Raw genomic sequence first — 16,834 nt, forward strand, 5'->3', positions numbered from 1 at the left:
CTGTGTCCTGTGCGCAATGTGATTACATTTACAATTGCATCTGAAATAATGTTTTTATTTCCTTTTATTTTTGGGCTGAAAAACAGGCGCTCCGTTATTCGTCCATTCTTGCCCGGCTGGGGGCGCTGTGCACTGTAAGCACACTAGCACAGGCCATTCAGCCACACAAGAAGAAGACCAATACGACCAATCAGACGACACAAAGAGAAGACCCCAGTTCCTGGCCTAAAATACACAGTTGAAAGGCGAAGAGGAGAAGGAGGTGTTTGTGTGATTGTAATTTGCTGGTTTGCGTGCCCAGATACTGTATCATATATGGTAAGTATATGTGCAAGTCATATTCCTCACATTTTTTGTGGTAGAAGTACGGAATGGTGTCCCAAAAAACGACATAGTGAGTGACGGTGAAAGGTAGAGAGGGTCAACGGCAGGGTGACGGTCTCCGATGCTACTGTTGCTTGCTTAGCTAGCTAGGTTATGGTTATAATAACCTAAGTGGGGGCAGAAGGCTAGGGGGGTGGATGGTGTTTGGTTTAACGAGTGACCCCCTGTTAAAAACTGGCGACTTTCAGCCGCGTCTGTCTGTGCCTGGTAGTTGGTGGTGGTATGAGTTGTTGTGTTACTTCTATTACGAGTACAGAATAACAACGTGAATGAGTTCGCTTCCCGTAAACACACACCACGTCACGACCACCAACAACAACATAACAAGCAGCTTTCAAAACTTGACGGTGTTGGTACGCGAAACGTTTCATCAAACAAGACTCCAATGATGAATTAAATCACACACGTGTGACGTGAGGGGCGCTCTTATCATACATCAGCACATTCAGTGCTCAGCCAATCAAACCATATCACATTCATCACACAAAGCTGTGCGTGGAAAAACCTTAATAGAGAAAAACAAGCAGAGGCATTTACAAGGTTAAGTGTAATGCTTAATTGGGTTGTCCACTATTATGATATTTGTCTTAGATTGGGGTCCCAGAGATAATATCTATAACTGGGGGTCCTTGAAATTAAAAAAGTTGTGAATCTTTGCTCTAACCTGTTTTCAAGAGAATATCTACTGTAGAATTACTACAGTAATTGACAACCACAGACTTGCAGTATTTGGCTGAAAGTCACCAGTGACAGGGTCACTTGTAAAACAAAACACTACTCACTTTAACACAATTTATTCTAGTCAATATTTGATGATGAGAACAAGGCCATACCCATGTAACTTGAGAAAGCCCGGAGGGGTGAAACGTTGTTGTATTTATAGGTTAAAATAAAAAAGACAGGGAATTATATCGTGTGCGTATCGTGTTTCTTCATTCAGTCATTTTTTGGGTCCAGCACCGTATTCTGAAACTGGGATGAGCATATCGTTTTCCTGCTTTAAACAAGGGTTTTCTTTTAACATTAGCTGCACATTAGCTTGCTTTTGTCTAATGGATAAATGTATTGCTATTGCCTATTGCTCAAAACAGATGTTCTGAGACTTCGCGGTCCCATACTGAAAACATAGCAGAGGGTTGACGTGGTGTTTGTTTAATGAATTGCTCCATCCATCTTCAACCACTTTAAGCACCAGCTTCGGTGGACACAGATTCTTAACCATGGATACAGAAACGGTAAGTTTAAATCTCATGTCCTTTATTTTTGGGTTTATTTCATCTCCATACAGCTTTTGATGGCTGATATTTCCGGCCTATAAACTGACATGGGAATGTAACTTGGTGACACTAGTAGGCTAACTGTTTTTTTCACTCACCTGTTTAGGAAGTGATACCCATATGGCAAAACAAGCCTCATGGATCCACCCGTAGTGTGGTGAGGAGAATAGGTTCCACTCTTCCCCTTAAACCTCCACAACGGGCATGCTTTCAGGTATGTTGTACAGGCTATGGTGAATCACTTGTATAAAGACAATAATCTCCTATTTCTGCCATGACAATTACAAATGTACAAACTTTGATCTCTATTGTCGTCCCTCAATATCTGGATATTAGGAACTACCAGGCCTGCCCCCCTTGCGGCCTATGGATGGCCCCATGGTTCCTACCCTGGCAGACATAGCCTGGATTGCCGCAGATGAAGAGGAAACGTATGCCAGAGTACGGTAAGTTATATAGTCTAGACCCAGTCTAGCCCCAAACGATACGGTGGGGATTATTGGGTGTGATTTCAATATCACCCTTTAATTATGTTATTCCATGGTTTCAATGGTTTCCATACTTTGCTTTGGCTTCCAGGAGTGACTCGCGTCCCTTTAGACATGAATGGAGACCCACACCACTCCTGGTACTCCATAGGAACTCATCTGTACCCAACTTCCGCCGTGAGGGAAAGAAGGTGGAGGGGCTAAGGAAGCCTGGTGTGACTGCAATGAACCGCACTACAGCTCTTCAGGATGAGTTGAGCAGACTACGTTCACAGATTGCCAAGATCGTCGCAACTGAATCCGGTAAGACTCAGGTCTTTGGCACATGAGTTATGATGATGTAGACATGTCATGATGTAGTAGTACTAGTGAGTTATGATGATGTAGTAGTACTAGTGAGTTATGATGATGTAGACATGTCATGATGTAGTAGTACTAGTGAGTTACGATGATGTAGACATGTCATGATGTAGTAGTACTAGTGAGTTATGATGATGTAGTAGTACTAGTGAGTTATGATGATGTAGACATGTCATGATGTAGTAGTACTAGTGAGTTATGATGATGTAGACATGTCATGATGTAGTAGTACTAGTGAGTCCAGGAGAGTTACCACCTTTCCCATGCTCATGCCCCTTATCTCAGACATCTTAAATGCTATGTTGTCTCAGTTAGATAATGGTCTCACCATTCATGATCCAATTCAAGTCTTTGTGAATTCATAGCAAACCTACAAATTCTCTCCCCACTCTGCTCTTCCCCTTCGTTCAGACTCCTCCAACCCGGTGACCCCTGACCTTCTTTCACCCGACGACACCAGCATGAGCTTTTCCCTGGCTCCTTTCGAAACGGCACCCTACCAACCGGCAGCCAGCGCCTCCTTCGTCATCAGTGATGTCACAGAGGAGGACGAGGAGGAGGAAGACGAGGAAGACGTCGTCTCTGTGGTGTCGGAGCTGGTCCCCGATCCCCTACCTCCTGTCTCGATGACGGCCTCTGCGACCTTTGACCTGGATAGACCCAGCATGGACTTCCGGGAGGCGGAGGAGGACACTGTGTCGCTTTCCAAGTCCACCAGTTTTGCCGATGTCATGGATATCCTAAAAGATATGAACCGCATGAAAATGAGCAAGGACAGGTAAGAGATGCCAGTTCAAGTGTCTCATAATTTAGATAATTTGTTTATGACTGACAATGTCCTGAGCGGTGCCCATTTGGTCCAACTATTAATATAATATAGAACATATTGCATAAAAACTGTGTTCTATATTGATGAGTTTCCTTGAGCAGCATTTGAAGGCTTCTGAATAAATGTTATCACCATCAATCAGTCCTTGGATAACAACCTGTTTTGTCTGGTATATGTCAATACAGGTACAACTACACTAACAGGGGCTGTACCTCCTTGAGAGAGGAGGACTCTGCCTCTCTGATTTCAGAGGCCCTGCGGAAAAAGTTTACCCTGAAGGAAGAAGACATGAAACGGAAGTAGCTCATTTTTCCGCCTCTCAGTGCTACAGCATGTAAGTCGGAACAGGACAATAGCTTTGAGACGATGCTTGAAAAGTTACCTCAACAAGCTGTTTATTCAAGGGTTATTGTTTAGGGTCATTTGTTTTAAAGATTTGCAAGTGTTCTATATATATATATATTAAAAGAAATATGAGTTTCCGCTCATTCTATGAAATGTCTCTGCTTGTTACAAGGCCTTGGAAATGTGTACCCAAGAAGACCCATCTTGGCCTCACAGACCAATGGCAATATGAGGAAAACTAACAAAGTATAAAACAAATGCACTGTCCTGGTGCAATGGAAAGGGAAATTGTCTACTCTTGATCCCTACTCTTGATCCAGTTAACAGTCAGTTTATCAACACATACCCAATTCAATCTCCCTGAAATATACCTTATCACAATGGTACAGGAAGATATTCATGTTTAAGTTACTTCATTCCCATAAGAAGGATTGATTTAACTTCTGCCAATAACTTGCCCTTTGTGCAGGCTATATTCTCTAAAGAGCATAGAAATTGTACTGCTATTGCAAGAGGCAAGTTGTATAGTGCGATTCTTTTCATACAAATATAAACTTTCTATAGAAGAGACGCAAGTAAACCTTTTTTTTTTAAATTGATGTAAAAAGTCCTCCAACATACTTGAAAATATTTTATGTACAAGCGGAAAGATCTAGCCAACAAACGGTGATGACTTTTAGCTTATTACAACTTTGGAGCCCGTTAATGTCTTTCATTGAAATATTGAGTTTGTTAATAGTCCATTAACGGCATCATATCTGTTGCTCACTTCTCCCTGTTCATAAACCACTCCACCACACCCATAAATCCGCTAATTTAATTCCTGTCTTTGGTTTTCCTTTAACCTTTCATTTAAGAGCAGCCACTGGCTAGCGTGACAGTTTATCACAACTCGGAAGCCGTATACATGTGTGTGACATGGTTTGAGCTGGAGTGACTTGTGTGATGCATTAAAACTTAAGCAAGACTGCTGAATGACTGTTCTACGGTTGTGTGACAGAAATACAGTATGTATCTACTGCGTGTTTGGGTTGTCTGTTGAAGACTACACCAGAAACAAGCTTGTACAGTTTTCTTTATTAATACAGTGACTTCCCTGTGTCTTAGAAAGGGTGTCTCTCCGAAATTGCTAAAATCTACTATTACCATGTCACTGGATTTCCTGTGACATACAGACTCCTAAACTCTGCATGTGTGCTTTAATATTCTGTATTCAGGGTTATGTCAAAGCGACTATGATGCCTGTGTGAAAACTAGTTTTCCTGTTGACGCCTTACTGCAACCTGCCTGATTTTATTCTCCATTGTTCAGTTCAAAAGCTATTTTTATTCGGCCCACCCCCCACAATTTTCACCCACATTTCTTTTTTTTCCCAGAATATGCCCCTATTGCTGAAGAGTGTTCATGGCACAATGACTTGTATGCCCCAATAGCTTTTGTTTGCTTGTCGTTTGTAGCTCCAACCATATCAAGTTAGAATGATTTGATATGACCGACTCCTTTTTTGAATTACTATATGTGTAATTGCGCATGGAACACGAGTGAGTGACTCTTTTAATGTAGTTTTGCAGTGTGAGACAATAATATGCCCATCTGTTGGGATTAATTATACCCTTTGGCCTTCTCGGTAACATTCTTGTACTGTAGATGGAGTTGATAAAGGATTCGATGATCGTATTTCTGAGCACTTCGTTATTGTGATTATGTTAGACATGGTTCACTCGGCTGTATGCGGTCTTTTACTTGAGCTGTTGAACCTATAAACAGTGTGAAAGGGAGCGAGAAAACCGTCTGCCAGTGCTACCTTATAATTCACAAACGTAACCTTTTTTCTTTTTTTTCTTCTTTTTTCTTCCCTTTATACTTAATTGTTAGTGAGGATTACCACCACCATGTGTATGTTTGTTTCCTGCTGTAATGTGGATGTCTTGTTTGTCTTTTGAAATGTAAATAAATATGGGCTGGTATTTTGAAATTATGATGAATTACTTGGGATTATGCTATACTTAAAAAAGAAGAACGTAGCAGCCTAAGTTGCAGTTGCACAGACTCACCAAGAGGTGGCAATGTAGAGACACCAAATAAAATAGTAATTTCCAAATAATGAAACTTTTAAACTTTGTAAGCCTTGTTCTTTAATTATTATGCACACTATATTATAAACACACTAGGGTGTGTTAGTTGTATGTATTTCAGTATATCTGATGCATCGAAATATGATGAACAAGCAGTATTAAAGAAAGGGAAATTAGTCATTGTATTCCTTTAAAAACAATATGTAACTTTTGATGCTATTAAAATGTGAGTTAGAATGATCAGATGTTTGAGACAATAGAACCTTCTCTTCACACATTGGTGGGCCTATTTCTCTCCTATTTTTGTTGCTCTAACGCTGTTGCCTCACAGCGAGCTGCAGTTTAGTTGTGGATGTTCTGCTTTCCAGAGGCTGGCAGGCTGCAGACCTAGGCTGGAGCACGCATATAGTACATGCCACAGGCAGTTTCACAACCCAGAACAAAATAACCTTAAAGGAGTAGTTCACCCCAAAAAAATGACTTTTCTAGCAATTACACATCCCATGAAGCCTTGAATTCATTGGTTTCGTTTGTTTATTTTGATTTTGTCACATTCCTAAGCCAATAATTTGATAACCGGCTGTGCAGAGGCTGCGTTCCCTATTACAATGAAAGTAAATGAGAGTACTTTGAGGCTACTTCTATAAATGTTATGAAATGCATTTCTGCTCCGAAATGTTAACAAACTTTGTACATCGATATTGAGCAACTGCATGGGCTATTTTCACCTAAAATGTTATCAGAAAATAGTGTCCGATAACATTTTAGGTGAAAAATTGACCATGCCGTTGCTCAATATTGATTCATTTTCTTATTACATTTTCTGATAGAAATAGGCCATGCTGCTGCAGCGCTGCTCAATATTGAATAATTTCACACAAACTATTATTTTCTGATAACACCGAGGTCTGGGGCGTGAAACTGCCGGGTTGTCAAACTGCCTGGGCTGTAACCTATATCTGCCTGTGCTCCCAGGTTTGCAGTCTTCCCCCTAATTTCCTCCTGTACCAAAAGACACAGATTAGGGATATACTCCTAAAAGTACGTCACCAACCGTAAAAAGCTAATCCCGGGGGCTGCTCACAGTGGCTGCCCCATTAGTCTGGGTTAAATGCGGAGGACAAATCAATTTCCCCTTGGGGGTCAAAGTACTGTAGAACTATAACGTTTGTTGTTAACCCACATTGTTCAATTTCTACTTCTTCTCAAACATCGAAGATGATCCTGCCCCTCCCCCCGGCGCCTCTTTTCTGTGTTTCCGAGTCCTTGGCCTACTTTGTCCCTTGTCACCTCCACTATGGACTTCCCACTGTACCCATTTTAGATGCAGGGAGATGTCTATGGAGAGTTCAATTAATAGGGCTCAGCATCATAATGTGTCTTTGTTCAATCTTTAAATATAGTACTTTAGAATGTCATTGACATATTTTTCATCATTTAGATTAGAAGATGTGCATAACATGTATTCAAAACAGATTATGTTTTTGACAGTTAGAAAATAATCTACAGCTTCAAACCATACATACCGGTAGTAAGCTAATACCCTCAAAGGTTATGTAACGATGCGTACAAGTGTTTACTCTAGTTGAAAGGGAGTACAGATCAAAGGAAAGAAACTATTTCCATCAGAGAGATGTCTTTCAATGTCACTAGTAGTATCCCTGCCTTTCATTATCTACAACATTACCACCAAGAGGGTCGGTGGCCTTCTCAACCGTGCTAGCCTGTGATGATTAGTGGCCGTGAGGCAACAAACAGGCCAGCAAGTACAATAGTCCTATCTGTCATATTGACTGGTCAACAGGACCGTTCTTCTCCCTCAAGCTCACTTTTCATCACTGTATCCTTGGCTTTCTGGAAGATCTTAGTAAGTAAACCATAGACTGTAGTAAACCTGCTATTGAGAACAAAATGTATACCCAATGCCCTATTACTAGTAGACGTAGTTATCTCTCTCTTGTCAAACGCTGGTAACCCTTTTTCTATTCCTCTCCCTAACAGAAATATTGATTCTGTCAGCTATAAATGTTTCCCTTCAGGGAACAATAATTTCCTTGTGCTGTTGAAGTGATAGTTTCACTTTGTGCAGGAACAATGTTACAGGCTTTAGCTTTGATTAATCTTCCTGACAAATGTTTCAAGCACTGAAGCATTGCACACCAGTGGCCGGCTAAGTGAAGTGAAACCAAGGAACTAGACATTGTCCCAGAAGCTATCATTCTCATAAAACCAAGGAGCAGCATAAGAAGGTCATAGGTGAAAACATTTCTGCAGCATACACTGGCAGATTCACACCCCTGTAGACCACTTTCAACCTGGATAACATGACATGCGCATGTCATCATTATAAACGAACATTTTCAAGAATCTTTGAAAACAATATTTTTGATATTATTACTACTGCAGCTTTTGTCCAAACATCACACAAATCGGTTTTTACATTATCTCTATAGACGTGATCAATAGGGATCTGTTAGTTTTTTCACATTCCATCCTGATTGGCTAAGATTGGCATCTAAAGTTTGCATGTCTGCAATAACTTCATCGACATTAATCCCTCAACTTCTACAGATTCCACTCGCCTCGATAATTCCAGAACATTTGCTGGCCCACAATAACTTGCGGAGACCTTTTTCTTTTTCACAATTTCTTCAAAGTTCAAACATTTTAATAGTATAAAAGTGGTTACGGATGTTTTAGTCTTGCATAGATAGACAATCAGAGATCTCTGCCTAGCTGACATTTAAATTAATTGAATGAACAGGACTTGATCGAATGTTGGAGAAAACAAGAGGTAACAAACCTACGGCCACTGCTGAAAACCAATTCTGAAGGACCGCCCTATGAAGTCTTTGCACTGATTCTGTGAAGTTTTATTTCGTGTCTTTTCCCCAATCTTCTCCTCCCAGTTTTTGCCCATTCACTGGATTTAAATGTCACACCAGACTTATCTGTAGGTGGAAATCTTTTTCTCTGATTGTCTGGATATGCAAGATTAAGGAAGGCGTATCCTCCTGATCCTGATCCCTTAGTCATGGTTCATATTGTGGGTAGCCTAAAGGACTGCGTGACTGTCTGGATCTACAGGTATCATGTGCAAGAATGTCTCGCTTTCAGTGCTGCAGTTTCATAGGAAGGCCTTATCAGTGACAGGGAACCATAGAAAATGCCATTTGTGACCTTGCATATGCATCGCCTCCCAGAGTCAAGTCATATTACCTTTTTCCTCCATGGTAATGACACAATAGTCTAGACAGACTGGCCTGCCAATGTGGAAGTACCAGAGGAAATACCAGAGGCATGATTCTAATGGGCACGGCAGCGCTCGAACTCTGCCTCACCCCAGCCCACAGCAACAGATGAGCAGAGAGGGGAAATAGCCACAATATAATTGCATCAATCTGAATCTATCAATTGCAGTGAAAGTTGAATCGATCAATAAATTGCTTGGCCCCAAATGGATAGACACATGGGTATTTCTGGCACTCACACGGAGGGACACTGGCCTTCGGCCAACTGTTTTAGACGATTCAAATAAAAAGTTGAAAACAACAGAAATGGGATTAGATTAAAGCTTTTGACGGCGGCTTTAAAAGAAAGAGGGTGGGAACTGCTTTGATTTAGTGACTTCCACTGTGAGGGGGCGGCACGCCGGCACCTGTGAAAGGTCTGCCCCCCGGTCGCCCCAGGTTCAGCGGTGGGTCCTGGGGATTTCTCTATGCTATGGGATTTCTAGGAGTCCATTATGATGAAGTGAAGTCATTATATGGCCAGAAATGTACTCTCAATTGAAAATGCCACATTTGGTATTCGGGCTATGGCATGTTGTCTGTAAAAGGTTATGGTTTATCTTCATCAACATAAACTGACAAACATACTGAATTCCTGAATACTAGGAAAGCAGCCCACAGCTTTGCAGGGCAAAGTTAATGTTTGATTTGATAGTCGAGTAGCTTATTATATCGGCCTGTTCAGCTTCATTGACTTTTATTTTGGTAAAAACAGGCAAAAGGTTTTCTGTCTGTATGTCTGGACAATATGGAGAGATCCCCAAGGCCTGAGAAAGAGCCTGCATGGTGACTCAAAACGTTACTTTCTCAAAATACAGAGTACAAATTAGTGAGCTTTATTCCAGCACTCAATCTTTTAGGTTTGGGGTCTTAACCGGCCACGTAGGTCGCTAACCCTAACCTCAGTCTTAACCGGCCACATAGGTCACTATACTAACCTCAGTCTTAACCGGCCACGTAGGTCGCTAACCCTAACCTCAGTCTTAACCGGCCACATAGATCACTATACTAACCTCAGTCTTAACCGGCCACATAGGTCGCTAACCCTAACCTCGCTTGGGGTGCAACCTTGCTTGCTTAATGTGCCACAAGATAAGCTTAGTGTTTAACATTTAGAGGTCATGAAACTCAAACTTGTCCAGGTGTTAGGATGCAAAACGATATGTACTGTACTGTGTGTGTACTGCACAGATCATGTGATCATCAAAGGCACAGTTAGTGGGGCAGGGTGGAAGTTATGAGAACACTGGTTCCACTTTTCCTCAGTTTAAAATACAGTGCTCCAGGGAGATGAGGGATAGCTAGCAGGCCTATACTGTGCTACTTACAGGAATAGGTCTCAGAATTAGCATTGTCACAATCATGAAACTTTACTTGACTATTAGTTGTCATACAAATAATTGCATTTAATGATGTAATTGTGTTTTTGATACATTGGCTTTTAGGCTTTGTAAAAAAAAGAGAAGCAGTTTTGGAGAAGGTTTCCAATCGATATCAATGTTAATACCTTTAGGTTATATAGGTTATACAGGTGTCTTTGCTCTACAGGAGCAAAGACACCACAAATACTTCAGATACCGAACCAGGGCTGCAAGAGTTTTCTTTTAAGGATGGGATTTATACCAGAACTAAGACTTATATCAATTTGGATACTGTTGTTTGTATTCATTGGCATTTTCTAGTTTCTCCAGAAAGTTAATGTGTTGATTTTCTGATATTGTCCAACTCTTAATTTCCGATTCCGATATCAGCCCATACTGACATATGCAGGCTTTTTCTAAACTATATCACATATCTAATAAAATATATAATAATATCAATGTCATAATCTAGTTAAGACAAACTCTGTAAACTGCGAATTCCACTTGTGATTACCGCCCCACCAGTGACAACGTGAAACTGGACCGGTAAACTCGAGATTTTGCTGTGTCGTGTGCTCTGTTTGTATACAGCTGTGATGTGTCCGACAAGGCAGGAGACCTGCTATAGCTCTGTGCCATTTATAGTCTCTGCTCTGTCTCATTAGCCGTGCTTTTGTGCTCCCAGAGATTGAGAGATGACCAGCTGGAAACCATGCAGCATGGTCCTAGGCCTAGGGGGTCAGCTGTGCGTCACCGACGGAAGTGCAGTAACGACTATATTGGTTTGGCCTATATATATTGGCCATTACTTTACTTTTTGGACCACATTGGTATCGGCAACTATTATTTGTAAAGAGTTTTGGGCATGTCATATAGGCAAAAGATCGGCTAATATAAAAAAATCAGCCGATCTACAGTACAAGTCCACGATGCGTGACCATCTACTTTTGAATATTCTTATTTTTTTCATTGACTTTAAGTTTTTCTAATTGATTAGAATTCATTTTGCACTCTTTGATATAATATCAGTCAAAACAGCGACGGTAATTGGTGGTCTAGGTCTAGGACAGTGGTTCTCAACCTTTTCAGACTAATGTGACCCCACAAAATAATCATATTTGAACTGGGAACCGCTCAAGTCCCACCCTGATAAGCACTTGGGAATGCAGGAGTTGAGGCGGCATTACATTTAGTTTGATTCAGTTGCACAGATAAATATTGTGGAAAATAGCAAAGTTTTGAGCTTATAGATCAGCTTTTTTATTTATTTTTCCTTTCTTATTTGACAATTTGGCCAATGTTTGACCAGGTTTTATAGTTTAGTTTGTTGATTACTTTTTTATTATCTTCATTCTTCCCCCTATGCTATGTACAGTATATAGCAATATAACATTTTTGGAATAAATATTTGAAGTTTTTCAGAACAAATTTTTATGTAATTTTGATACATCTCTCTCTCTCTCTTGTACACGCACACACGGACGCCTGCAGGCATGCACCTCACACACACGCGTGCATGCACGCACGCACATTCGTCTCACACACACACACACACACACACACACACACACACACACACACACACACACACTAATTTCTCTCATCATTTTGTCCCCTTCCCTGCAGAGACCGTTCCACGAGTTCTCCTAATAAGGTGGCTTAATTAGCCATGGTTGGTTCTGTAGGGAGTCCATTTGCCCAACACACACGTGTGTGTGTGTGTGTGTGTGTGTGTGTGTGTGTGTGTGTGTGTGTGTGTGTGTGTGCGCGTGCACTAAGCACATGTACAGTACATGCAAGTGTGGTTGGTAAGGGTCGGTAATTGGTAACATTTTTAGTCTCAGTTTGAGTTGAAGACACAGAAAATGAATTAATGAGGTGCATACTGCATACCTGTGGTCCATACACTTCAGAGGGATTTCTGCACCATCAGATATAATGTCATATTCCTGTTTATTTGCAGCCTCAAATGACACCACTTCAAAACAAGTGTGTACAAATGGATTGCTTTGATGAAGCAACTTTGATATTCTATCACATTATATATTGAGTGCTGGCTACATATCTAATTGATGGTCTTTAAAAATAAAGCTATCATTCATATCATTTCTAGGGCTATACTGGATTCTTCAAATGAGAATGGTTTCATGGTACAGATCGAGTCAATTTAAATATTGATTATAATCATTTTCAATTGTAATACATTTTTCACAAAATGAAGTCTTGTGGAAATACATCAGGACTATTAATTATATACAAGATGAATGGATAATCATTTATCATCACTAAAGCTGAGCATAGGCTTTGTGAGCTTGGAGGCTGTGTAGCAGGTGATAAGACTCTCTTGTTGCCACCGCATCATGCTGCAACACGTGTATTTAGGAATTTGATTTCTAAGAATAACTGGCTGACATGTTATGTCTCTCAGAGGACACAAGAACCAACCAGAAAGAGGTACATAAATGTGGAGCTTGACGCACGTCCCTTTGTACTGCAAGTGTCAGAAGGGATATAGTAACATCCTATTGTGGGATCAGTGAAATTGCTCAGCTGTGGCATTGATGGAGTTCAGTGCAACCTTTTCCCCTTTTTCTCAAATGATTGTGTTCATATTGAGCCCAGACAGTTTACATGGACACGTTAATACGAACAATGTTGCCGCTACTGTATAACAGAAATATTACTATTACTGTCTTACAGTAGGCCTACATTTTATATAGAGGGTATGCAGATGCATAAAGTGAGTGGCTAATCGAGTGGCAAAGTGTGTGGCAGTGTGAGTTTAACGTTGTTTAACAAAATAGGTAGGACTTTTCTGTTTGAATGTATGGGCTGTCAAGAGCAGAAAGTAGTTCTTTGCCACTCAGTAGGCATTCCCGCATAACTTCTGGGTATGATGAGGATGATGTCACATGCATACCCTAGTCTATTGTGATGATCTATATGATTCTAGATCCCCTTTTAACTATCGATAAATCAAATCAGTATCATTCAGGTAGTTATATTAAGAAATACATTTTATATAAATGGTAACCTATTACATCAGAAAGGCGGTTTTGTTAAATGTAGCCTGTGTGACATGCACTGAGATTAACCTACTATAAGCTCTGTGACAGCAACCTGCAAACAGCTCGAGCACAATTACGCCCAATTGCTTCAGCATGTCCCAAAATATAGCTCGCATCAACAGATGAACTGACAGTGTTTTGCTTCACCAAATTGATTTATCATTTGAGTAGTATAAAGTGAGTGTGAGCAGAATTTAACATCAGTTTAAGATGTTATTAGGCCTTTTCACACAACAAACATATTTTGGTTCTGTTGACAAAATCGATCCCTTATTCCCATGGGTGGATGGATGAGTGGAAAAAGTAAAAAATGATGTGTTTGAACAGGGCCACACAATGCACAGGGTCTACTAAATGACCTCACATCACAATTAAGATGGATTGGTGATTTATGTTTTTTAACATGTATACATATAGGAATTTGATTTCATATTAGTAATTAGATTTTAGTAGATAGAGATTCCCCTGCAAAATGAGCAGTTTATACAATCCCATTCTTTCTCGATCTGTTTGTGTCATTCAACTTTCAGCATGACAGATTCATGGAACCACCGCTCATCTGCTGAAAAAACTTAAGTGAGGTGCTGGAGTGACAAAGGGATAATGAAAAGAATTCCACACACTCCGATCTGCGCACAATCAAAGTATTTATTTCGGTCTACTGACTTTCTTCAGGCAGCATGACAGGTTTAAAAAGACAGTTGTCAGTGTCCAGATTGTCTCCATTCGATATCGTACATGTACACATACACAGACATGTTCTATAAAGACACTTAAAAATGCCCTTCTCTTTTATAGTACATTTGTTACTTTGTATGGGCTGTCAATGGCAAATTGCGGCTAGTTATCACCCTGATAAGTTGGAAATGCATGCCCCGCCCAGTTATGTCTGTGTCACTTGTATGCCCATATATGAAGTTATTTATCAGGCATGCCCAAATATGGAATCTATCCAGATGTCAGACCATCACTGTGATGTCAGAACAGGCCAGCTCCATATATGGAGATCTAGGTAGGCATTTTGTGGCGGTTCTGGACAACCGTGGGTCCGACTGACCAAGGCCGGGCACTGCACTGAACGGTTCTTCGAGCTGTGTGAATTACAGACGTACTGACGCCGCACGCACGCACGCGCACACACACAAGGTCAATAAAGACATCTACAGTAATCTGGTCAACATAGATTGAGATTTTGGATTCGGTTTCATTTTGTGCTCGTTTACCCAGATGTCCAGTCGGCCAGACCATTCAGGGTCAGTTGGAGGGTGCAGGGTACCTTGGGCTTCCACGACTGGGCCAATGTGGGCAAGTACTGTAATACTTCAGAACATCTTTTCTCAAGAAGGTGGCGGAAATCTCATGACATTTTGACATTCATTGCTCATGAAGTATGTGATCACATGCCTTACAAAGGTAAATGTATTGCGGAATGGAACTGGGTGTATGAGTCAGTCCAATAAACAACTCAAGCCGGTGCTCAATCCTTCATCTGGCAATAGGTAAACAATTAAAGCCCCCTGGATTACTTTCACTCAGCAGTATAAATACCTGAAGGTTAGCGCATATGGAGAGGGATTCTCTAGCATCTCCAATGGATCGTGAATGCAAGGGACAGTCAATGCATATTGATAGTGAAAAATGAAAGAAATCTGTCTGACTTTTCTTTGTCCCATCCCATCCCATCAAATAACGAAAACATCGATTAAACTGAAGCAATCAAAATAGATCTGAAATGAATGTAACAGACATTAATAGAAAACGGCCTTTTGTGATTATGAAAACTGTAAGGAATGGAAAAAAGAGTGAGAAAGAATGAAACGATTTACAATTTAGGCATCTAGCAGATCTGCATCCAAAGTGCAATTTCTGAGTAACCCTGTCACGGGGCAACCCGTGCCCTATAGACACTAGAAGACTCCACAATATAAAACTGGTCATGACAAACACACACTGCACAGATGCTTCCATTAATTGACTCCTTAGAGAGGTGGCCATGTGTAGCATCATATACCCTTATCTGTGTTGCCTAATTCTATTGTAATTGTTTTGTGTGATGTGATGCCTTGGAAAACATTCAGACTCTAAATGTGTAATTGTATAGTTGGTCTAACTCATGGGTCATGGTTTACCTGGTTTGAGTAGATTGGTCCAATTACTAATCATTGTGGGTGGGGTCTCACCTGGTACATAAGGGAGGCTTGTGGAAATGTTTGGGAGGGAATCAGTTTAGCTTGAGACTAACAAAGGAGACAACTCCAGGGGAGCGCTGGCAGGGCCAGGATGGCATAGCCTGTTTTCAGTTTCTTAAGTTCTTGTTTTGTTGTTTTTCCTTAGTTGAGTTGTCAAGTGTTTTCTTACTTTCTGTTATTTGAAAGTGTATTGTAAGTCTTTATTCGTGAAGTATTATTTTTGCCTGCACAGTCAAATCCAGCCTGGGTCGGTCACTCTGTGTTTTGAGGTAAATATAATACCAAAAAAGATCTACATTCTTGGCCTGTCGATTCTTGGAGCCTTGGCCGTTCGGGCAACTTCACAAACCCTATAGTCAAAAATCGATAGGGTGACTGGGTCAGGGGATCTTAGTATAATCTGATGGACAGGAGGAATTGACTTTAAAGAAACATGTTTTTTCTGTTTTTTTAATGTTTTTTGATTGAACAAATATCAAATATTGGTTCATTTTTCTAATATTCTAACCCACACAAGAACGCTTAGGGCCCGGCAATCAAAAGAGGGCAGGTTTTTGGGCCCAGCCAATCAGAGGAAAGCAGGTGTGTGCGTCCGTGCGTGCGGATTCATAACCTCACTGCCTCAGATCCATGGACTTGGAGCAGGCCAGTCTGGAGCCGTGTGGAACTCCATATTTGGGCAAGACTGACATCATCAATATGGGTCTACTGAGCCCCCCTTTCTATATAGTTCTTGTGTACTCTACAGTGGATATTGGAGTACAAATGTAGACCAAACATTTCAATCAAAAACATTTCCAGTATTGTAACATGGAAACTTAGTCTTCTATATATAACTGTATTGACACTAGTAGTCACACTTTATCAACGTAAACATACCCTGTAAGTGTGGCTGCTACCGGCCCTGGCTGTGTTGATGTTTGCATTCCAGTCAGACGCAGAGCGATGTCTGCAGTCTGCAGTCTGCTGGCTGCGGCGCAGTCGTCCTGTGATATAACTTCAAGGGCATCACATCACAGGGGAGCCTTGAAGGAGCCAAAGAAATGTATCATCATCGCACAGGGGATCACACCTTTTCCATCACAAAGCCTAATTTATTAGGCTTTGACGCACACCACGTGTCGCTTAATGCAACAAAGCATAAATTAAGCTTTCACGGGTCGTGATT

At 40.8% G+C, this 16,834-nt stretch overlaps 1 protein-coding gene across 3 annotated transcripts; it reads left to right on the plus strand.

The window, feature by feature from the left end:
* The first annotated feature begins 190 nt into the window (after positions 1–190).
* mtfr1l (mitochondrial fission regulator 1-like) lies at positions 191–5,658 on the plus strand. Of its 3 annotated transcripts, XM_080784834.1 has the most exons (8): positions 191–318; positions 1,476–1,619; positions 1,768–1,875; positions 1,998–2,107; positions 2,241–2,452; positions 2,921–3,287; positions 3,524–3,672; positions 3,856–5,658. In XM_080784834.1, the coding sequence occupies exons 2-7, from the start codon at positions 1,605–1,607 to the stop codon at positions 3,639–3,641; spliced, it is 930 nt and encodes a 309-aa protein (XP_080640960.1). In that variant the 5' UTR covers positions 191–318; positions 1,476–1,604; the 3' UTR covers positions 3,642–3,672; positions 3,856–5,658. The 3 variants fall into 3 exon arrangements, with proteins under 3 accessions (XP_080640960.1, XP_080640959.1, XP_080640961.1); XM_080784833.1 differs by having other exon boundaries at positions 3,524–5,658; XM_080784835.1 differs by having other exon boundaries at positions 227–318; positions 1,574–1,619; positions 3,524–5,658.
* The last annotated feature ends 11,176 nt before the right edge of the window (positions 5,659–16,834 follow it).

The sequence above is a fragment of the Protomyctophum bolini genome, assembly GCF_963924005.1.
Source record: "Protomyctophum bolini genome assembly, chromosome: 15".
Classification (NCBI taxonomy): Eukaryota; Metazoa; Chordata; class Actinopteri; order Myctophiformes; family Myctophidae; genus Protomyctophum; species Protomyctophum bolini.